We start from the raw sequence: 24899 nt of genomic DNA, 5'->3' as shown, positions 1-24899 counted from the left end.
CTGGGCTGGGGCGGGGAGGTAGCGCCGGAAATACCGGACTGTGCAGGCATACTGGCTCCCTGGAGCATTGAGCCTGCCCAACCTTACCTGGTTGAATGCTCCCCGTCGCCCGCCCAGTGCGGAGAGGTGGAATAACCCGCACCGGGCTATGTAGGCGAACCGGGGACACCATGCGTAAGGCTGGTGCCATGAATGCCGGCCCGAGAAGACGCACTGGAGACCAGACGCGTTGAGCCGGCCTCATGACACCTGGCTCAATGCCCAATCTAGCCCTACCAGTGCGGGGAGGTGGAATAACCCGCACCGGGCTATGCACACGTACAGGAGACACCATGCGCTCTACTGCGTAACACGGTGTCCGCCCGTACTCCCGCTCTCCACGGTTAGCCTGGGAAGTGGGCGCAGGTCTCCTACCTGCCCTTGGCCCACTACCTCTTAGCCCCCCCCAAGAAATTTTTGGGTAGTACTCACGGGCTTTTCAGGCTTCCAGCCACGTCTCCCTGCTGCCTCCTCATACCACCGCTGTTGGGCTCTCGCTGCCTCCATCTCCTCACGAGCGCGGCGATATTCCCCAATGTGCGCCCAGTGTCCTTTTCCCTCCAATACTTCGTCCCAAGTCCACGAGTCCTGGTTGCTCTGTTGAGCTCTCCCCCGCCGCTTGGTCCTAGGTAGGTGGGTGATTCTGTAACGGCTGTCGTCTTCCTCTTCCTCGGACGAGGAGAGGAGAGAAGGATCGGTGGACCAATACGCAGCGAGGTATGATGACATAATGATTTATTGAAAGGACGAAGACGAACACGAAAAACTAATACTTGAAATTTACAAAATAACAAACACGACGTAGACAGACCTGAACATGGAACTTACATAACTACACGCAGAACTCACGAACAGGAACAGACTACATCAAACGAAACGAACAGCCAAAACAGTCCCGTGTGGTGCACATATACAGACACGAAAGACACAGGAGACAATCACCCACAAACAAACAGTGTGAACAGCCAACCTATATATGGTTCTCAATCAGAGGAAAACGTCAAACACCTGTCTCTGATTGAGAACCATATAAGGCTAATTACAAGTGACCTAAACAATGAAACACAAAACATATAATGCCCACCCCAACTCACGCCCTGACCCTCTAAACATATACAAAAATAACATAAAATAGGTCAGGAACGTGACAGCACCCAGCATCATGTCATACAGTGCATTCAGAAAGTATTCAGACCTCTTCACTTTTTACACATGTTGTTACGTTACAGCCTTATTCTAAAATGGATTAAATAGTTTCCCCCCCCCCCCATCATCATTATACACACAATACCCCATAATGACAAAGCAAAAATCTGTTTTTTGACATTTTAGCAAATGTATACAAAAACAACAATTGAAATATTACATTTACATTAGTATTCATACCCTTTACTCAGTAGTACTCTGTTGAAGCACCTTTGGTAGTGATTACAGCCTCAAGTCTTCTTGGGTATGACTCTACAAGCTTGGCACACCTGTATTTGGGGAGTTTCTCCCATTCTTCTCTGCAGATCCTCTGAATCTCTGTCAGGTTGGATGGGGAGCGTCACTGCACAGCTATTTTCAGGTCTCTCCAGAGATGTTCAATCGGGTTCAAGTCCGGGTACTGGCTGGGCCACTCAAGGACATTCAGAGACTCGTCCCGAAGCCACTCCTGCGTTGTCTTGGCTGTGTGCTTAGGGTCGTTGTCCTGTTGGAAGGTGACCCTTCACCCCAGTCTGAGGTCCTGAGCGCTCTGGAGCAGGTTTTCATCAAGGATCTCTCTGTACTTTGTTCCGTTCATCTTTCTCTCGATCCTGACAAGTCTCCCAGTCCCTGCCGGCTTCCGTCTGGCCACTCTACCATAAAGGCCTGATTGGTGGAGTGCTACAGAGATGGTTGTCCTTCTGGAAGGTTCTCCCATCCCCACAGAGGAACTCTGGAGCTCTGTCAGAGTGACCATCGGGTTCTTGGTCACCTCCCTGACCAAGGCCCTTCACCCCCGATTGCTCAGTTTGGCAGGGGGCGGCCAGCTATAGAAAGAGTCTTGGTGGTTCCAAACTTCTTCCATTTAAGAATGATGGAGTTCACTGTGTTCTTGGGGGCCTTCAATGCTGCAGACACTTTTTGGTACCCTTCGCCAGATCTGTGCCTTGACACAATCCTGTCTCGCTGCTCTACGGACAATTCCTTCGACCTCATGGCTTGGTTTTTGCTCTGACATGCACTGCCAACTGTGGGACCTTATATAGACAGATGTGTGCCTTTCCAAATCATGTCCAATCAATTTAATTTACCACAGGTGGACTCCAATCAAGTTGTAGAAACATCTCAAGGATGATCAATGGAAACAGGATATGCCTGAGCTCAATTTCGAGTCTCATAGCAAAGGGTCTGATTACTTACGTAAATAAGGATTTTTTTTATATATACATTTGCAAACATTTTTTTTAAATCGCTTTGTCATTATGGGGTATTGTGTGTAGATTGATGAGGAAAATGTTTTATTTAAGCAATTTTAGAATAAGGCTGTAAAGTAAACCAAATGTGGAAAAAGTGAAGAGGTCTGAATACTTTCCGAATGCATTGTATGTCACTGTGCCTGCCTTGTCATGCTCTCTGCTTCTGTGAACACAAACACAGGTCACTTATATTTCCCAAACAGACAAACATACACACACACATGCATGCGGCCCACACCATGCCCTAAGTCCCTCAAACTCAACTCCGGACCTCGAAGCCAGTTCCATTGCTTTTTTTTCATTGTTTCCCTTTAAGCAGGAACTGATTTAGACCTGGCACACCAGATGTATGTAACTAATGATGAGGAAAAGCAGCAGGCTCCAGACCTCATAGGGTCAGAGTTGAATACCACTGCCCTATGTCATGGTACACTGTTAATCAAATAAGTGATTTACTCTGAGGCTAACAAATGGCGATGCCCTGATAGAAGAATTTAATTACACTAAAATGGAGGATAAATGATTTAGCTGGTGATTGGTGCTCTATTCTCAGCTCCAACAGGGAAATACTAAAGCACTTTAATGGAAGCGATGGGGAGGGTAACGAAGGGGAAAACCTCATGCTTAAAGAGGGATAGAGTGTGTGTGTGTGTGTGTGTGTGTGTGTGTGTGTGTGTGTGTGTGTGTGTGTGTGTGTGTGTGTGTGTGTGTGTGTGTGTGTGTGTGTGTGTGTGTGTGTGTGTGTGTGTGTGTGTGTGTGTGTGTGTGTGTGTGTGTGTGTGTGTGTGTGTGTGTGTGTGTGTGTGTGTGTGTGTGTGCACTAACCAGGAAGGACTGGCACTCCAGCAGTGGTTCCACTCTGTGTTCTGACAGTATGACTGTACAGTTGGAGAAAGACTGTTTCAGCGTCTTCCTCAGGACCTGCAACGTTCTGTCAACCAGAAAAACATTTTTACACAACCATTAGACAACGTTCTTCTGTCAATCATACACAAACCAGAGAGTAGACAAAAAAGAACCACAGAGTTTAACGATAGGCCTACATCACGCAGGCAGGCAGGCAGGCAGGCAGGCAGGCAGGCAGGCAGGCAGGCAGGCAGGCAGGCAGGCAGGCAGGCAGGCAGACAGACAGACAGACAGACAGACAGACAGACAGACAGACAGACAGACAGACAGACAGACAGACAGACAGACAGACAGACAGACAGACAGACTACCATTCAAAAGTTTGGGGTAACTTAGAAATGTCATTGCTTTTGAAAGAAAATCAAATTTTTTGTCCATTAAAATAACATCAAATTGATCAGAAATACAGTGTAGACATTGTAATGTTGTAAATGACTATTGTAGCTGGAAACGGCAGATTTTTTATGGAATATCTACATAGGCGTACAGAGGCCCATTATCAGCAACCATCACTCCTGTGTTCCAATAGCGCGTTGTGTTAGCTAATCCAAGTTGATCATTTTTAAAGGCTAATTGATCATTAGAAAAACCTTTTGCAATTATGTTAGCACAGCTGAAAACTGTTCTGATTAAAGAAGCAATAAAACTGGCCTTCTTTAGACTAGTTGAGTATCTGCAGCATCAGCATTTGTGGGTTCGATTACAGGCTCAAAATGCCCAGAAACAAAGAACTTTCTTCTGAAACTCATCAGTCTATTCTTGTTCTGAGAAATGAAGGCTATTCAATGCGAGAAATTGCCAAAAAACGGAAGATCTTGTACAACGCTGTGTACTACTCCCTTCACAGAAAAAAATAAATAAATCTTCAGTTTCCAGCTACAATAGTCATTAACAATGTTTACACTGTATTTCTGATCAATTATATGTTATTTTAAATGGACAATTTTTTTTGCTTTACTTTCAAAAACAAGGACATTTCTAAGTGACTCCAAACTTTTGAAGGGTAGTGTATATAAACGGGGCGGCAGGTAGCCTAGTGGTTAGAGCGTTGGGCCAGTAACCGAAAGGTTGTTAGATCGAATCCCCGAATTGACAAGGTAAAAATCTGTCATTCTGCCCCTGAACAAGGCAGTTAACCCACTGTTCCTAGGCTGTCATTGTAAATAAGAATTTGTTCTTTGCTGACTTGCCTAGTTAAATAAAAAAAATAAAAAACACACGTTCTCTCTCTTTCTCCCTTTACATACACATTCCTACAAACTCCTCCCTTCAGCCCACTAATGTGCACTTCCTGCTGAGGTTAAGATGAAAGCAGCAGGTTTGAAGTTGACCAGCGTCATCAACAACCACTAATTCACTCATTACAGGCCCCATTTAGCGTAAAGACCTGTGTCGGTACGTGTGGTTACATATTGTACGTACCCACACAGCCAATGAGTGTTACGGTAAGTCCTGGAATTGTCACCACATGCAGTGAGACACTCAAACACACACACATCTCAACACCACCCACGTCTCTCTCTCTCCTCCTCATCCTCCCTCCCTCTTCTCTTACATGGGGTCGAGGTAGGCGCTGGGTTCGTCCAGCAGCAGTATGCGGGCCTTGCTGAGGATGGAGCGGGCCAAACACATGAGCTGCTTGTGTCCGTTACTCAGGACATAACCCCCGTCCTCCAGCTGGAAGTCCAGCTTGTCTGGGAACTGCTCTATCACTGACTTCAGACCCACCTGGACGACATATAGGAGAAAAATCAGTCAGTCAATCAATCAATCAATCAATCAAACAAACAATGAAATGTACCGACTCATTGATTCATATGTGGTATATGTGTATCCCCTGTTGAAAAAAGAAAACCTACAAGGGACATACGCAGGGCAGAACAGATCAGGTGACATGGAGGGTGGAGTCATTTACATCTGATGTGGAGTTCAGGTTAATACTATGTGTTTGGAAAGGTCCACCACCTTCATTTTAAAGGAGTTGAAACAAATACGGTATGTGCATTGGGCGATCTATGATGTCATGTTGCTCTCCTATACATGACATCATAGATTGTCAAACCTTCAAAAAATGAAGGTGGTGGACCTTTCAAAACACATAGTACTAACCTGAACTCCACATCAGACATGACATCAGCTATGGTCAGAGTCAAGAGAAGGAGTCTCGTGTGAGTCTCCTGGCTGTGCTTGCTATACAACCACCACTCTGGTGTGTTTATGGTGGCTCTGTCAGTGCCCCGCTCCACACACATGTACACAGCAACACCTTAATATCAGCATAGCATGTTGGAATGAGGTTACTACTGTATGGTAGGAAAGGGATCAGTGTCACTCTCTGCAGTGTACAGACAGACACACAGACAAACAGAGTGAGTGAGCAGAAAGGTGAAGAGAGAAGGAGGACAGTGATAGAGTTGATAGACAAAGAGATAGGGAGGGCAGTTAGAGTTAGGGTTGAACCGGGATGTGGACGTGAAGCTAGGTTTAGGATTGAACCGGGATGTGGACGTGAAACTAGGGTTAGGGTTGAGGGTTAGGGTTGAACCGGGATGTGGACGTGAAGCTAGGGTTAGGGTTGTGGTTAAGGGTTAGGGTTAAACCGGGATGTGAACATGAAGCTAGGGTTAGGGTTAAACCGGGATGTGAACATGAAGCTAGGTTTAGGGTTAAACCGGGATGTGAACATGAAGCTAGGGTTAGCGTTAAACTGGGATGTGAACATGAAGCTAGGGTTAGGGTTAAACTGGGATGTGAACATGAAGCTAGGGTTAGGGTTAAACTGGGATGTGAACATGAAGCTAGGGTTAGGGTTAAACCGGGATGTGAACATGAAGCTAGGGTTAGGGTTAAACCGGGATGTGAACATGAAGCTAGGGTTAGCGTTAAACTGGGATGTGGACATGAAGCTAGGGTTAGGGTTAAACTGGGATGTGAACATGAAGCTAGGGTTAGGGTTAAACCGGGATGTGAACATGAAGCTAGGGTTAGGGTTAAACTGGGATGTGAACATGAAGCTAGGGTTAGGGTTAAACCGGGATGTGAACATGAAGCTAGGGTTAGGGTTAAACCGGGATGTGAACATGAAGCTAGGGTTAGGGTTGAACTGGGATGTGAACATGAAGCTAGGGTTAGGGTTAAACCGGGATGTGAACATGAAGCTAGGGTTAGGGTTGAACTGGGATGTGAACATGAAGCTAGGGTTAGGGTTAAACTGGGATGTGAACATGAAGCTAGGGTTAGGGTTAAACCGGGATGTGAACATGAAGCTAGGGTTAGGGTTAAACCGGGATGTGAACATGAAGCTAGAGTTAGCGTTCAACTGGGATGTGGACATGAAGCTAGGGTTAGGGTTGAACTGGGATGTGAACATGAAGTTAGGGTTAGGGTTGAACTGGGATGTGAACATGAAGCTAGGGTTAGGGTTGAGGGTTAGGTAAGGGGACTGAGGTCTGTTACCCTCAAGGGGGACAGGGCGTACAGGCACATAGGGACTTGAGCAAATAATTGTATTAATCGCTAGTTAAAAGAAAACCCTTCTACAAGCTGTTAAGAGTGTATGGGTGGGGGTCTCACAGAACGCTCCAAACTCCTGCCAGAATCAAAAGAGTGCTCTGTAGTGTTTATAAAGGGCCACTAGATGGCATTTTATAGCCACAGGTAGGCCCAAATGCATGAAGCTCATTACTGTACATGTTCAGGAGCTGTGTAAATATAGCCCAATATAAGGCCTTTTTGGTGGGAGAAGAGACCACCACAGAATCCAAACCTCAATATATATATATATCTAGACCCTTAAATAAATATATAATAAATAAGTATTGTAATTCATAAAGTTATAAGTGCTAATATGGACAAATCAAGTGCATTAAGGGAAGGGTAGTAAATGCTTAACAAAGCCTCCCTTATATCAAAAATAAGGTTGCGAGTAGGGTTAGGGTTAAACCGGGATGTGAACATGAAGCTAGGATTAGGGTTGTGATTGAGGCTAGAGTTAGGATTGATTCGGGATGTGGACATAAAGCTAGGTTTAGGGTTAGACCAGACACCAGTGTGACTAATGTTAACGTTGTGTCTCACCTCCTCAGCGACCCGCCACAGTTCCTCGTCACTGTGGCAAGCGTGCGGATCCAGGTTCATACGGAATGTTCCAGTCAGGATGAAGATTTTCTGTCAAAGAAAAGAGAAAATTGAGGAGCTGTGTGAGTTGTTTTGTTTTTCAGGGTGAGCTGTGTGACAGTTGTTCTTTGTAGCCACACTGTACTTGTTGACCAATATCGAGTTATCAACAGTACTTGAAAGTACTGATGTGTGAAATTAGTTTCGATTTAGAATGGGCCGCTATCAATCGGACATTGCAAGGGGCAGGGGGGAAAAAACATGTAATCCGTATGCATTTGAGGACACTTTTCCTGTGGTTCATTTTCATGCTACTTGAGGCTGTTTCGGTTGTTTCGGCCAAGCAATAGAAAGCTGGGATCCTCCTCTTTTTAATAGATGCCATCCCCATCCAAACTCTGTTTTCACACGTGATTACATGCAGTTTAGAAATGTTGTGCAATTACTGGGCTTATATACTTCTACGCATCAACCAGCTGTTTAAGGAGCTGGCTCTCGCTGCACAACAGGTCATATCGTGCTCAAACGCTGTATGCCAGGGCTCTCCAACCCTGTTCCTGGAGAGATACCTTCCTGACGGTTTTTGCTCCAACCTCAAGAGGGTTTAATGGACAATAGAGCGCTGAGTACCAGGCCATTAGCGACTTGAGGGCCATTAGCAAGTTTGGTAGGCTACTAACGGAAATCAGTGCCATTCGTTTACAGACCATAGTTTTGGAGTAGGCCTAGTTACCGTGTCTCAACGGTCATGTGGAATTTGACCGGGTCATGAGTCGTGACCTCGGGTATGGCGGTAATACTGTCACCGTAACAACCCTAGGGACCGATGGGCAGTAATACTGTCACCGTAACAACCCTAGGGACTGATGGGTGGTAATACTGTCACCGTAACAACCCTAGGGACTGATGGGTGGTAATACTGTCACCGTAACAACCCTATGGACTGATGGGTGGTAATACTGTCACCATAACAACCCTAGGGACTGATGGGCGGTAATACTGTCACTGTAACAACCCTAGGGACTGATGGGCAGTAATACTGTCACCGTAACAACCCTCAGGACTGATGGGTGGTAATACTGTCACCGTAACAACCCTATGGACTGATGGGTGGTAATACTGTCACCATAACAACCCTAGGGACTGATGGGCAGTAATACTGTCACCATAACAACCCTAGGGACTGATGGGCGGTAATACTGTCACTGTAACAACCCTAGGGACTGATGGGCAGTAATACTGTCACCGTAACAACCCTCAGGACTGATGGGTGGTAATACCGTCACCGTAACAACCCTAGGGACTGATGGGCGGTAATACTGTCACTGTAACAACCCTAGGGACTGATGGGCAGTAATACTGTCACCGTAACAACCCTCAGGACTGATGGGTGGTAATACCGTCACCGTAACAACCCTATGGACTGATGGGCGGTAATACTGTCACCATAACAACCCTAGGGACTGATGGGCGGTAATACTGTCACCGTAACAACCCTAGGGACTGATGGTACAATAGTTGAGCTGTTTTCAGGTCCTTGAGGGGAACTGTTTGTAACCCCATGAGGGGAAATATTTACCTGTGGCACCACTCCGAAGGCTTTTCTCCAGGTCTGTAGTGTGACAGAGTTCCAGGAGACCCCGTCAATGGAGATCTCTCCATCTGTAGAGGCCAGGCGCAGCAGGGCAGAGAGCAGGGTGCTCTTCCCTGAGCCCGTCCTCCCCAACACACCCACCTATGGACAGCAACAAACGTACACTGAGATAAGAATATGTACCATCATTAATTCAGAATATGTACCCAAAATCTTCACGAGCCAGACACAGCCATTGTCTTCCTATAGGTCTCTCCCATTAACCTGCTCATTTTCAATAAAGATCTTGAGACAACCGTGATACTATACGCTACGTAGCATACAACATAACACTACAGTGATCCCTCGCCACTTCGCGGTTCACTTATCGCGGATTCGCTATTTCGCGGATTTTCATAATGCATTTTTTTTTTTTTTTTGGTGCATTGTGCTCTGCATTCTGATTCGCTAAAAACTCACTCCCGCTTCTTGTATCAAAACATGCTACGAATTGTGCTATCATTTTGTCGTCTCGTGCAGTTATGTGTACGTACATAAAACAGCTTGGCAAATTTACATTAAGTTGGCCAAATTATCTTGTAATTTCGAACATCTCCTAAACCCATAATGTCGACGAAACGGCCTACACGTGAGTCACTGTAGTTGTATACATGTAATAGTTGCTAATTGTAAAAAAAAAAAAGTTTTCTATTTCGCGGATTTCACTTATCGCGGGTCATTTTCGGAACGTAACCCCCGCGATAAACGAGGGATTACTGTACACTGTGAACTGTGGGAAACTAGAAACCCTCTACTCTCCCTCAGGCCCAGAGTGTCAGTGACAATTAGGCCATTAGCAGGAAGCTTTAGCTAATGGCTAAGCAAAAGTGCTAATGGCTAGGTTAAAGTGCTAATGGCTAATCTAGGCCCAATGAGCGAGCCTCCCTCAGGTCTCGTTACTGAGAGCTCTTTCTCTGTAATTACCTCTCAAGACTCTAACAGAAGGATAGGAATGAATCTACAGTCGGTTCACCTGAGGGCAGATCAGGCCGTCCACTACATTACCAACTTGTAAGTCGCTCTGGATAAGAGCGTCTGCTAAATGACTTAAATGTAAAATGTAATTACATTTACATTGTAGTAATTTAGCAGACACTGTTATCCAGAGTGACATGTAGTGCATTCATCTTAACATAGGTAGGTGAGAACAACCACATATCACTTATAGCAAGTACATTTTCCCTAAAAAAAAATGTTAGCAGCAAAGTCAGTGCTAGTCTGAAAAGAAGTGCAGGTCTATTTTTTTTTTTTAAGATGAAGGGTTTGTGACATTTTCGGAAGATGGCCAGGGACTTCGCTGTCCTGACGTTCCACCATTGGAGTGCCAGGACAGAGATGAGCTTTGACTGGGCTGAGCGGGAGTTGACCCCACATATGGGTGGGAGCATCAGCCTCACACATGCACACACACACCCGCACCCATCCCCATCTCCACCCCCATCTCCACTCCATCTCCACCCCCATCTCCACTACATCTCCACCCCCATCTCCACCCCCATCTCCACTCCATCTCCACTCCATCTCCACAACATCTCCACCCCCATCTCCACAACATCTCCACCCCCATCTCCACCCCCATCTCCACTCCATCTCCACCCCCATCTCCACAACATCTCCACCCCCATCTCCACTCCATCTCCACCCCCATCTCCACACCATCTCCACCCCCATCTCCACCTCCATCTCCACCCCCATCTCCACCCCCATCTCCACTACATCTCCACCCCCATCTCCACCCCCATCTCCACTCCATCTCCACCCCCATCTCCACTCCATCTCCACCCCCATCTCCACCCCCATCTCCACTCCATCTCCACCCCCATCTCCACCCCCATCTCTACTCCATCTCCACCCCCATCTCCACTCCATCTCCACCCCCATCTCCACAACATCTCCACTCCATCTCCACAACATCTCCACTCCATCTCCACACCCATCTCCACTCCATCTCCACCCCCATCTCCACAACATCTCCACCCCCATCTCCACTCCATCTCCACCCCCATCTCCACAACAATCTCCACACCCATCTCCACTCCATCTCCACACCCATCTCCACCCCCATCTCCACCCTCATCTCCACCCCCATCTCCACTCCATCTCCACACCCATCTCCACACCCATCTCCACACCCATCTCCACCCTCATCTCCACCCCCATCTCCACTCCATCTCCACACCCATCTCCACACCCATCTCCACACCCATCTCCACCCTCATCTCCACCCCCATCTCCACTCCATCTCCACCCCATCTCCACCCCCATCTCCACCCCATCTCCACCACCTACACTTTGGCCCGCTTCCACGGTGAAGGACAGGTTCTGCAGCACAGAGCGTCCGGCCTCTGTATACTTGACAGTCAGCCCCTGGACATCCATGTGGCCCTGGTTGGGCCAGCAGTCTTGTGCGTGGGGGTTGTCGAGGACCAGGTCTGTGACTTTACCACCACCACTGGGTCTAGGCTCCTCCTGCGGCAAGTCGATGAACTTGAAGACCCGATCTACCGATCGCATCTGCAGACGGAAAAGAGGCCACAGAGAGGTGAGGAAGGCGTGTGTGTGTGTGTGTGTGTGTGTGTGTGAGTTCATACTGTAAGTGGGTCAATGTTAGTTTGTGACCTAATACTGTACCCGTGACGGTATGTTAGAGTAGTGACCTCCCTCATACTTGTGAAAGGTGCTATTAAAATTAATATTTATATACTGTCTATTCTCACAATAGTGAGTAGTATCAGTGTATGGTAGTATGAGTCAGTCTGGCAGTGTCACGCCCGTCGTTCAAGGTGCAGCGTGGTGAGCGGACATACTTTTATTATAATGACGTCGCCAACAAAACAATAAACATAGAAACGGCCGTGAAGCTTAACTTGGGCTATAATGCCCCTAACAAAGTCAACTTCCCACAATGACAAAAGAGGAAAAAGCTGCCTAAGTATGATTCCCAATCAGAGACAACGATAGACAGCTGTCCCTGATTGAGAACCATACCCGGCCAACACATAGAAATGCAAAAACATAGAAATCAGAACATAGAATGCCCACCCCAAATCACACCCTGACCAAACCAAAATAGAGACATAAAAAGGGCGTGACAGGCAGTAATGATTCATTTTTCCAAAACAAGGAGAATAAAATGACCTGCACTGTGATAAGCCCTTTCGGAATCCTAAGCCTGAATAAAGCTCATGTCCACAACAACAACACTGGGGTGTGTGAACTGAATATACACTATTCTATATTTTGACACCTTACCAAACAACAAACAAGACAAGTGGAGTATCCCACTCGAGTAAAGGTAGCCTTTTACACTCGTACCCGTATACAGGATGAAAATGGCAGATTCTGGCACTGATAAGCATCTAAATTGGAACACAGTGGTTGTACAGTAACATGCTATAAATGATATCAGAGCTCAGTCTCTGTGCTTCACCATTCTGAACTTGAGCACTGCACACGACAAGAAGTTTCCCCCATCCCTCCGACTAATTGGGCAACTTTAGAACATATTTTTCTTGTCTGAGTGAGGGAAATGCTGTAAATGAAGAGGACTTAATGTATTTTGAAAGATAAGACGTTGAGGATTATAATAAATACTGATTTGATGTCATACAAGCAAGACAAACACCCGTGAGTCCAAATGTGCACTTCACATCTCCACATCATAAAACTCATGTCATATACAGTGTCAACATTTATGATCACTATGTTTGATGTACAGTTAGAAGATGACATGGCGTCATACCCTGGGTTGTTCTGAACAGAATGAGCATATGTTTGTCTATTGTGAAGAAAATTTGCAGCAGAACACACACCTGACTGAGCTCAGGTCTCCTTTCAGAATTACGATCTGTTACGTCAGTCGTTAGATGAATGAGACCAAAGCGCAGCGTGGAAAGTGTTCATGATTTTTAATACTGAACTCTGACAAAACAACAAAATACAAAAACCGAACGTAAAGTTCTGCAGGGCTAGACAGCAACTATGCAAAAACAAGATCCCACAAACTAAGGTGGAAAACAGGCTGCCTAAGTATGATCCCCAATCAGAGACAACGATAGACAGCTGCCTCTGATTGGGAACCCTACCCGGCCAACAAAGAAATAGAACACATAGATTGCCCACCCAAATCACACCCCGGCCTAACCAAATAGAGAAATAAAAAGGCTCTCTAAGGTCAGGGCGCGACACGATCTGTTTCTCTGAATTGCCGTGTGAAACCCTAACACTGCAAGATCTTATTTTATAACTAGTCATGTTGGCAATAGAACAGGATTTAGGCTTATATTCAGTCTTGTGTCAAGTGAACTGTTGTGCCCTCAACTTTGGTCTAATAATTTTCCCATAATCTCCAAACTGTTCCCTTTCAATTTCTACAATGGTTATGCTTTTCTTATTTCTTCTGTAAGAAACATTTCAACGTATCTCTATCCATATAGGCCAATTCAAACGAGTGTAAAAGGTTAATGAAATTCATATTTGTGTGAGTGTGTTGTGCGTGTTTGTATGTGTGAAACTGCCTACTGGTAATGTGGTATGTGAATGCAAATAGAAGTCTATCTACCGTGATTGATCAAAACTGTGTGTTTACATACCAGTCCGTCCACAGTGATGCTGGTGATGACAGCCCATTGGAACGTACCAAGGATAAGCATGGCTAAGGCCACGATGATGCCAATCTCCCCTGGCTTGTCCTCTGTGGAACACACACACATCACATTATCAGTGGGAACACACGCGCTAGCACACACACACACACGGTCTTGTACAGCTAACCTTGTGGGGACACACAATTTAGTCCCATTCAAAATCCTATTTTCCCTAAGCCCTAACCCTAAACCATACTCTTACCCTAACCCTAACCCTAACCTTAACCCCAAAACCTAATCTTAACCCTAAACCTAACCCTAGCTTCTAACCCTGAACTTAACCCTAGCTCTTAAACCTAAAACTAACCCTAGATTCTAACCCTAAACCTAACCCTAGCTCTTAACCCTAACCCTAATTCTAACCCTAGCACTAATTCTAACCCTAATTCTAACCCTAACAATAATTCTAACACTAATTCTAACCTTAACCCTAAACCTACTAGAAATAGCATTTGACCTTGTGGGGATGAACAAAATATCCCCAGTTGGTCAAATGTTTGTTAGTTTACTATTCTGGTTCCCACAAGTATAGTTAAACACGTTCACACACACGTTCACACACACGTTCACACACACACACACACACACACACACACACACACACACACACACACACACACACACACACACACACACACACACACACACACACACACACACACACACACACACACACACACACACACACACACACACACACGTCATAGCATACGTCACTGCAACCCCTTGTTATTATACACACACACACAAACACACAGGTATTCAATGGTCTGTAAAATTACCCCTAGATTCACTACCAACATAAACACTGTGGCCCATTGAGAGATTCTCTATGTCACACAAAGATCTTTTCCACGTTGTCCATGAGAAGGCAGGAACAATTTACTCAGGCCTAAAGTAAATATGCAACGCAATCGGCATCTGTAATATGCCAATCTCCTTTTCAGTTAAATGCTGTATTGGAAATAGCCTAATAATATTAAGTGTGTCTGTCTGTCCATCCATCACTCACGGTTGGTTCCCACGGCGATGAAGGCTGCGGCGCTGAAGAAGAAGACGAAGATGATGTCACAGCGGAAGAGGAACCATCGCAACGTGGAGAGGTAGTGGAACCATATGGCTGTGTGGGTGTTCAGGGCCTTGTGGAACAACGTCTCAAAGTAGCACTGACGTCCAAACGCACGGATGGTCCACAGACCCTTTAGAGAGATGATGAGGTGAGAGAAGATAGGGCTTCGGGCTGGGAGGAGGGGAAAGACAGAAAGAGAGATATTAAGAGAGTGAGCAGAGGAAGAAAAAATTAGAGAAAAAAGGGAGAGAGACAAGGGGAGGCAAGTAGAGAGAAATGGAGGGAGAGAGGGAGGAATGGAGGGAGAGAGGGTGGAATGGAGGGAGAGAGGGTGGAATGGAGGGAGAGAGGTTAGAATGGAGGGAGAGAGGTTGGAATGGAGGGAGAGAGGTTGGAATGGAGAGAGAGAGGGTGGAATGGAGGGAGAGAGGGTGGAATGGAGGGAGAGAGGTTGGAATGGAGAGAGAGAGGGTGGAATGGAGGGAGAGAGGTTAGAATGGAGGGAGAGAGGTTAGAATGGAGGGAGAGAGGGTGGAATGGAGGGAGAGAGGGTGGAATGGAGAGAGAGAGGGTGGAATGGAGGGAGAGAGGGTGGAATGGAGAGAGAGAGGGTGGAATGGAGGGAGAGAGGTTAGAATGGAGGGAGAGAGGGTGGAATGGAGGGAGAGAGGGTGGAATGGAGGGAGAGAGGGTGGAATGGAGGGAGAGAGGGTGGAATGGAGGGAGAGAGGGTGGAATGGAGGGAGAGAGGTGGAATGAAGAGAGAGAGGGTGGAATGGAGGGAGAGAGGGTGGAATGGAGGGAGAGAGGGTGGAATGGAGGGAGAGAGGGTGGAATGGAGGGAGAGAGGTTAGAATTGAGGGAGAGAGGTTAGAATTGAGGGAGAGAAGGTGGTATGGAGGGAGAGAGGGTAGAATGGAGGGAGGGAAGGTGGAATGGAGGGAGAGAGGGTGGAATGGAGGGAGAGAGGGTGGAATGGAGGGAGAGAGGGTGGCATGGAGGGACAGAAGGTGGAATGGAGGGAGAGAGGGTGGAATGGAGGGAGAGAGGGAGGAATGGAGGGAGAGAGATTGGAATGGAGGGAGAGAGGGTGGAATGGAGGGAGAGAAGGTGGAATGGAGGGAGAGAGGGTGGAATGGAGGGAGAGAGATTGGAATGGAGGGAGAGAAGGTGGAATGGAGAGAGAGAGGGTGGAATGGAGGGAGAGAGGGTGGAATGGAGGGAGAGAAGGTAGAAAGGGGGGAGAGAAGAGAAACACAGAAGCATTAGTAAATCACTCACAGGATGTCCGACATAACATCTAGGTACTTCTTGACCAAAATGTACGTAGCTAACGGGTGATGTCAACTTGTTGACTTGTGACTTACAGTACGCCACTTAAGTCAGGTGGTGTAATAGGAAAGACCAACCACCCAAGCCAAAGACTGTTCTCTCTGCTTCCTCAAGGCAAGCGGTACTGGTGCATCAAGTCTGACACCAACATACTCCGGAACAGCTTCTATCCCCATGCAATAAGACCGCTAACTCACAGGACCCTACACACCACTCACACTGTTACTCCAACCTACATACAAACACTAACATCATTTGCTCACACACACACATAATATGCACATACATTTATAGTGACTCTACACCCACTCACATACAATCATCATATACGCTGCTGCTACTCTGTTTATCCTGATACCTAGTCACCTTACCCCTCTACATATCTACCTCTATCGATCCAGTAGCCCTGCACATTGTAAGTATGGTACTGGAACTGACCCAGTATATAGTATGTTTACTTACTTTGTGTTCTTCTTATTTCTCAATGGTATATCTTGTGGGTTTTTGTTCTACCTTGTTATTTTTAGTACTACATTGATATTGATTACTGCATTGTTGGGTTTAGAGCTTGTAAGAAAAGCATTTCACTGTACTTGAGCATGAGACTGGAAAACATCGGAGTTTGTTGTTTCAGAAGGACATTGTTATGTGAGGAGTTGAAGAAACCTAAAATAGAAGTGCACCAGACAGTATCACAACAATAGAGAGTATATTTTCTCAGGCCACCGTAAAACCAAGTCTCTCTTGTTGTGAGATGAACCAGCAGGAAAATGAATGAAAGGAAGGAAGAAATAAACCTGACTGTTTATCTACTCTGATCACAAGCAGGTGAGTGAAACTCTCTCTCTAAGGGGTATTATATGAATTTAGGTGGATTTATATGGATCTTTAAGGGTCTCTGCACCAATAAAGGACAAATATAGAACAAGAGCAACATACAACAAGCTAGTGTGTGTGTTTTGACCTGTTGAGGACAGTGTGTGTGTTTTGGCCTGTTGAGGACAGTGTGTGTGTTTTGGCCTGTTGAGGACAGTGTGTGTGTTTTGACCTGTTGAGGACAGTGTGTGTGTTTTGACCTGTTGAGGACAGTGTGTGTGTCTTGGCCTGTTGAGGACAGTGTGTGTGTCTTGGCCTGTTGAGGACAGTGTGTGTGTTTTGGCCTGTTGAGGACAGTGTGTGTGTTTTGGCCTGTTGAGGACAGTGTGTGTGTTTTGGCCTGTTGTGGACAGTGTGTGTGTTTTGGCCTGTTGAGGACAGTGTGAGTGTTTTGGCCTGTTGAGGACAGTGTGTGTGTCTTGGCCTGTTGAGGACAGTGTGTGTTTTGGCCTGTTGAGTACAGTGTGTGTGTTTTGGGCTGTTGAGGACAGTATGTGTGTTTTGGCCTGTTGAGGACAGTGTGTGTGTTTTGGCCTGTTGAGGACAGTGTGTGTGTTTTGGCCTGTTGAGGACAGTGTGTGTGTTTTGGCCTGTTGAGGACAGTGTGTGTGTTTTGACCTGTTGAGGACAGTGTGTGTGTTTTGACCTGTTGAGGACAGTGTGTGTGTCTTGGCCTGTTGAGGACAGTGTGTGTGTTTTGGCCTGTTGAGGACAGTGTGTGTGTTTTGGCCTGTTGAGGACATTGCGTGTGTCTTGGCCTGTTGAGGACAGTGTGTGTGTTTTGGCCTGTTGAGGACAGTGTGTGTGTTTTGGCCTGTTGAGGACAGTGTGTGTGTTTTGGCCTGTTGTGGACAGTGTGTGTGTTTTGGCCTGTTGAGGACAGTGTGTGTTTTGGCCTGTTGAGGACAGTGTGTGTGTTTTGGCCTGTTGAGGACAGTGTGTGTGTCTTGGCCTGTTGAGGACAGTGTGTGTTTTGGCCTGTTGAGGACAGTGTGTGTGTTTTGGCCTGTTGAGGACAGTGTGTGTGCTTTGTACGGGGGGGAACAGTGATAGAGAAGGTTTGTGTTTTGTACAGTCGTGTGTGTTTTGTCCGGTGAGGAACAGTGAGAGAGTGATGCCAGGATGGAGACAGAGGAAATCCCTGATCGGATTTTCACTCTGACCCCTCCGTGGCTGCAGAAAGGCCTTGTGGCCATCTGCGACACACACAGAATGACAGGATCAGGAGTGGAGTCAGAATGTCCCGAGTCCCAACACAGATACACACCTTTCTCTCACTATTTCAAACCAACACTTTGGTACAAGTAAGTTACGGGGAATGTATGGAATGTTGGCAGAATGTTGGGAATTGTTGTGGCGAGGGAAAACTCAAGCAATAGTACCATTATGTATCATATCCCCTATCCAGTCATGTCAGATCAGCGGTTACTCCAAGGCGAGAGGAAGTATCCAATTGTTAAAGGACCACCACTTTCCATCAAACTAAAGGACCCGAGGACAGATTTAGGCATCCGAAGACACCACCCATCAATTATTTTCAAATCAAATCAAAGTTTATTGGTCGTATACGGGGTTGTGGGATTTAAAATCTGATTGGACGAGAGCTGACCTCCCACTCCGTTATGTCCCACTTCCCCTCCAGCGGACCTCGCCCCTCTGTGCATCCTCTCCGGCCTCCACCCTCTCCTCCCTCAATTCTCTTCTCCCTCCATCCTGCTTTCTTTTATATCCCTTACTTTCTTTGACTCCCTGCCCGGTACAACGTAACTTCTGGAATTGTTCAAAAAGTGAAAAGTCTGTTCACCTTTCTCGCCAGTCGAGATAAATCAAGCACACCTCCTGTATTTGAAAGTTCCCCAGCCCCATCCAATACCCCTACCAGTCTCACCCTCAGCTTCTAGTTGTTTGAGCTGTTGTCCGGTACGCAGGAAGTACTTCCTCAGGACCACAAATATGACGGCCAATGGGATCGCGGCGATGAAGATGTACGGCCGCATGATGGACACAGTGAAGATTGCTCCCAACACGATCAGAGTTAACTAGAGGGAGAGAATATGAATCATATAAAATACAGAGCTTTTCATGAAATCAAAAAACAAAAAAGAGAACCCTCAAAACAATAAAAGACAGAGAGAGATAGATTAAGATAGAGACTGGGAGAGAATTTCTTTGAGAGAGAATGAGACTGACAGAGCAGCCAGTCACCTACCTGGATGACAGACAGACAGACAGACGGACGGACGGACGGACGGACGGACGGACGGACGGACGGACGGACGGACGGACGGACGGACGGACGGACAGACAGACAGACAGACAGACAGACAGACAGACAGACAGACAGACAGACAGACAGACAGACAGACAGACAGACAGACAGACAGACAGACAGACAGACAGACAAGCCAGTCACCTACCTGGATGAGGTCAAACAGTACAAGAGGAAGCATGTCGTCTATGGTGGCCATGTCTTTAGTGAACCTGTTCATGATCCGACCTACAGGGCAAAAAAACACACACATGGAATTGACTGCTGCTGAAAGTTAGAGGCATTGACTGGTGGTGGTTGTACTGACTGACTGACTGATGTACAGGCTGTGAGATTACACAGACAATTGACTGATAAATTAGACATTTATCCTGTGTTCAGATACAGTACCAGTAGATGCATGTACGTATGTATCTCTAGCTGATACATCATTCTTGGTTAAGCCAGGGGTTTCAGCAGTGGGCCTCACCTGTTTTCATAGTGTTGAGTACAGCCATGGGGGCCCTGAGCACAGCGGTCAGCATCTGTTCATGCAGCCTCTTGGACACGGTCAGTAAGGTGTGGACCAGTGGCAGGCCTCTGAAGAACCCCAGCGCCAGAACGCTCTCCGACGTCGCCACGTAGATGTAGATGATGTAATAGGCGCTGGTTGGCGTGACGATGACTGACTGTTGGACGGCGTGTGACGAGGCGTTGGAGTGTTGTTGGTCTACGTAGTTAGGCGCCAATGGGTTGGCCTCCTCTGTCCAGATCTTACTGAGGGGGAAAGAAGAGAGTACAACGGTTACAACGGTATCTGAATCGTGTTTTTTTCAAAATATATATATTTTTTCAACTGCTCTTTTGTTTGAGTACTTTGCATTTAGCGGTTTACATGTGATCAGGCTGAACCAAGCTGTTTACATGTACAACGCACAACGCATCACCGGGGGCAAACTACCTGCCCTCCAGGACACCTACACCACCCGATGTCACAGGAAGGCCAAAAAGATCATCAAGGACAACAACCACCCGAGCCACTGCCTGTTCACCCCGTTATCATCCAGAAGGCGAGGTCAGTACAGGTGCATCAAAGCAGGGACCGAGAGACTGAAAAACAGCTTCTATCTCAAGCCTATCAGACTGTTAAATAGCCATCACTAACATTGAGTGTGTCACACCCTGACCATAGAGATCTTTTTATTCTCTATGTTTGGTTGGTCAGGGTGTGACTCGGGTGGGAAACTCTATGTTCTTTGTTTCTATGTTTTGGCCGGGTATGGTTCTCAATCAGGGACAGCTGTCTATCGTTGTCTCTGATTGGGAATCATACTTAGGCAGCCTTTTTTCCTTTTGTATTTGTGGGTAGTTGTCTTTATTAGTGGCATTATAGCCTAAGTAAGCTTCACGGTCGTTTTCCTTGTTCTTTGTTTTGTCGGCGACATTTATCAATAAAAGAAAGGTACGCTCACCATGCTGCACCTTGGTCCGGTCATTTCCACGATGACAGCGATCGTGACAGAGTGGCTGCTGCCAACATACTGACTCAAATCTCTAGCCACTTTAATAATGAAAAATTGGATGTAATAAATGTATCACTAGCCACTTTAAACAATGCCACTTTATATAATATTTACATACCATACATTACTCATCTCATATGTATATACTGTACTCTATACCATCTACTGCATCTTCCCTATGCCATTCGGCCATCGCTCATCCATATATGTTTATGTACATATTCTTATTCATTCCTTTACACATGTGTGTATAAGGTAGTTGTTGTGAAATTGTTAGATTACTTGTTAGATTTTACTGCATGGTTGGAACTAGAAGCACAAGCATTTCGCTACACTCGCATCAACATCTGCTAACCATGTATATGTGCCCAATAAAATTAGATTTGATTTGATGTGTTATTAGGCTGATCTAAGCTGTTTACACGCTATCACGCTGTTCTGAGCTGTTTACACGTGATCAGGCTGATCTGAGCTGTTTACACGTGATCAGGCTGATCTGAGCTGTTTACACGTGATCAGGCTGATCTGAGCTGTTTACACGTGATCAGGCTGATCTGAGCTGTTTACACGTGATCCGGCTGATCTGAGCTGTTTACATGTGATCAGGCTGATCTGAGCTGTTTACATGTGATCAGGCTGATCTGAGCTGTTTACACGTGATCAGGCTGATCTGAGCTGTTTACACGTGATCAGGCTGATCTGAGCTGTTTACATGTGATCAGGCTGATCTGAGCTGTTTACACGTGATTACACGTGCCACACACACACAAAAAAACATTTACTGATCCCTTCACAACCTACTGTACCCTGTCAAAAAGCTTTCTGGCTTATTGCTCTGAACAAATTAAAAGATTAGTATTTTACCATAGGCTTTACGTTACAAATTATAACTTGAAGTTGTCAGAAGTTCAACATGTATAAAAAAAATTAAAAGACCCTTTAATTTCCGTGTCACTGCAGTGACATCTCTTTGTTTGGATTTGAGATGCGACAGGAAATGGTGACGTCAATCTGTTTCTACTAAAGCGGTTTGATATCTGAAGAACAGGGCAATTACACAATAACACACAATTCAATTCAAAATGTATACACATTTACTTGAAGAACAGTGCAGATGCAAAGTTTGGTAACAGAATGACAGCACAAACCGTCATTCTGTTACCAAACTTTGAATCTGCACTGTTCTTCAAGTAAATTTGTTTTTGAAAAGTTTTAAATTGTTAAAAGTAGTCTTTGGTTTTGCAATCATTGGTTTTTGTTTGACATACATTTTAAATGGAAAATCTGAGTCTCAGCATCATTCTGTTACCATGGAATTGCACATTCAACATAGTGCATTTAAAATGTTGAAAAAAATAATTGAAAATCATGATTCTTTTTTAATAATCGAACCAAAACCGAAGCACTACTAATAGCCTCCCTATTTTTCCTTCCTTCCATTTGTTAACTATTAATTCCATCAAGAAATATATTAGGGAAATAGACACATCCAAGTAGCCTAAGTCACTAGTCCAGTCAGCCTCCATTCAAGCATGAGTAAGACTCAGATGTTCAAGTCCATCTTTTTATTTATTTAAGAAAGTAAGTTAAGAACAAATTGTTATTTATAATGAAGGCAGTAGGTTAACTGCCTTGTTCAGGAGCAGAACCACAGCTCAGGGATTCGATCCACCAAGCTTTCTACCAACTGGCCCAACGCTCTAACCACTACGCTACCTGCCGTCCCATATCTGACCAACAGCTCTGTGTGATATGCCATTACAAGAATATCCATATTCTTCTATTACAAGTATTACACCAGCTCTATTGTCACGTGCATCATTTGGACTGATCTGAGCTGTTTACACGTGATCAGGCTGATCTGAGCTGTTTACATGTGATCAGGCTGATCTGAGCTGTTTACATGTGATCAGGCTGATCTGAGCTATTTACATGTGATCAGGCTGATCTGAGCTGTTTACATGTTATCAGGCTGATCTGAATTTCTTTTGGTGGATACTACTTGCTTACCATTGTAGGCTGATCATCATAGTTCCTTGTGATTAATATTATAGCACATGTGAAAACAAATAAGTACTTACTCTGTGATAAGAAATATCCCCAGGACAGAGCCAGCAACCTACAGCACACAATAAACACAGTTAGACTGAGGGTGGCAACAGCATGCATTGAAATAATACTGTCAATAAATGCAATTATGATCCAACAGGGACCCTCTAGTCTAGCGCTCCCAGACATCAGCCCACATTCTTGTTCAATAAAAGACAATACATTTTAAAAGTTAAATGACAAATTACGACTAGACCCAGAGAGATCCTATTGAATGAATAGTGATTCTACACGTAATTCTATAATGAGGCTGATAAAAAACGTGGTGCACATATAGAAGGTTCTGTACCGGGAAGAAATTAATTCCACTTTCACCCCTGGTTAATATAGCATCTGTCCTCTAATACAGTGATGTTATCGGTTAATATAGCGTCTGTCCTCTAATACAGTGATGTTATCGGTTAATATAGCATCTGTCCTCTAATACAGTGATGTTATCGGTTAATATAGCATCTGTCCTCTAATACAGTAATGTTATCGGTTAATATAGCATCTGTCCTCTAATACAGTGATGTTATCGGTTAATATAGCACCTGTCCTCTAATACAGTGATGTTATCGGTTAATATAGCATCTGTCCTCTAATACAGTGATGTTATCGGTTAATATAGCAGCTGTCCTCTAATACAGTGATGTTATCGGTTAATATAGCATCTGTCCTCTAATACAGTGATGTTATCGGTTAATATAGCATCTGTCCTCTAATACAGTGATGTTATCGGTTAATATAGCATCTGTCCTCTAATACAGTGATGTTATCGGTTAATATAGCATCTGTCCTCTAATACAGTGATGTTATCGGTTAATATAGCACCTGTCCTCTAATACAGTGATGTTATCGGTTAATATAGCATCTGTCCTCTAATACAGTGATGTTATCGGTTAATATAGCACCTGTCCTCTAATACAGTGATGTTATCGGTTAATATAGCACCTGTCCTCTAATACAGTGATGTTATGGGTTAATATAGCATCTGTCCTCCAATACAGTGATGTTATCGGTTAATATAGCATCTGTCCTCTAATACAGTAATGTTATCGGTTAATATAGCACCTGTCCTCTAATACAGTGATGTTATCGGTTAATATAGCATCTGTCCTCTAATACAGTGATGTTATCGGTTAATATAGCACCTGTCCTCTAATACAGTGATGTTATCGGTTAATATAGCACCTGTCCTCTAATACAGTGATGTTATCGGTTAATATAGCACCTGTCCTCTAATACAGTGATGTTATCGGTTAATATAGCATCTGTCCTCTAATACAGTGATGTTATCGGTTAATATAGCATCTGTCCTCTAATACAGTGATGTTATCGGTTAATATAGCATCTGTCCTCTAATACAGTGATGTTATCGGTTAATATAGCATCTGTCCTCTAATACAGTGATGTTATCGGTTAATATAGCATCTGTCCTCTAATACATTGATGTTATCGGTTAATATAGCATCTGTCCTCTAATACAGTGATGTTATCGGTTAATATAGCACCTGTCCTCTAATACAGTGATGTTATCGGTTAATATAGCACCTGTCCTCTAATACAGTGATGTTATCGGTTAATATAGCATCTGTCCTCTAATACATTGATGTTATCGGTTAATATAGCATCTGTCCTCTAATACAGTGATGTTATCGGTTAATATAGCATCTGTCCTCTAATACAGTGATGTTATCGGTTAATATAGCATCTGTCCTCTAATACAGTGATGTTATCGGTTAATATAGCATCTGTCCTCTAATACAGTGATGTTATTGTTTATTACAGAATCTCTACCGCAGGGATGGGCAACTTTGATGGGGATGGGTGCCACAAAGAATTTCAACTCATCATTGAAAATAAGAATTTGTTCTTAACTGACTTGCCTAGAAAAATAAAGGTTAAATTAAATAAAAATTAATAAAAATGAGAGGCCGCAATTGCTCGCTGGTCTGCGAGCATCATGGGGGCCCCCGGCC

At 45.0% G+C, this 24899-nt stretch overlaps 1 protein-coding gene across 1 annotated transcript in view; it reads right to left on the bottom strand.

The window, feature by feature from the left end:
• Window positions 1-24899, bottom strand: part of LOC139584368 (cystic fibrosis transmembrane conductance regulator-like) — a 59618-nt gene that overhangs the window by 4940 nt on the left and 29779 nt on the right. The window contains exons 18-28 of the mRNA XM_071416103.1: window positions 22911-22948; window positions 19797-20083; window positions 19476-19555; window positions 18947-19097; window positions 14794-15021; window positions 13728-13828; window positions 11425-11649; window positions 9082-9237; window positions 7464-7553; window positions 4942-5114; window positions 3306-3411 (exon numbers count right to left, since the gene is read on the bottom strand). Of these exons, the coding sequence (XP_071272204.1) occupies window positions 3306-3411; window positions 4942-5114; window positions 7464-7553; window positions 9082-9237; window positions 11425-11649; window positions 13728-13828; window positions 14794-15021; window positions 18947-19097; window positions 19476-19555; window positions 19797-20083; window positions 22911-22948 (1635 nt within the window). The remainder of the gene's footprint in view (window positions 1-3305; window positions 3412-4941; window positions 5115-7463; window positions 7554-9081; window positions 9238-11424; window positions 11650-13727; window positions 13829-14793; window positions 15022-18946; window positions 19098-19475; window positions 19556-19796; window positions 20084-22910; window positions 22949-24899) is intronic.

Source organism: Salvelinus alpinus, chromosome 9, assembly GCF_045679555.1.
Source record: "Salvelinus alpinus chromosome 9, SLU_Salpinus.1, whole genome shotgun sequence".
In the NCBI taxonomy this organism is placed as follows: domain Eukaryota; kingdom Metazoa; phylum Chordata; class Actinopteri; order Salmoniformes; family Salmonidae; genus Salvelinus; species Salvelinus alpinus.
Note: the sequence above shows the minus strand (reverse complement) of the source record. Positions and strands in the feature narration are given on the sequence as shown.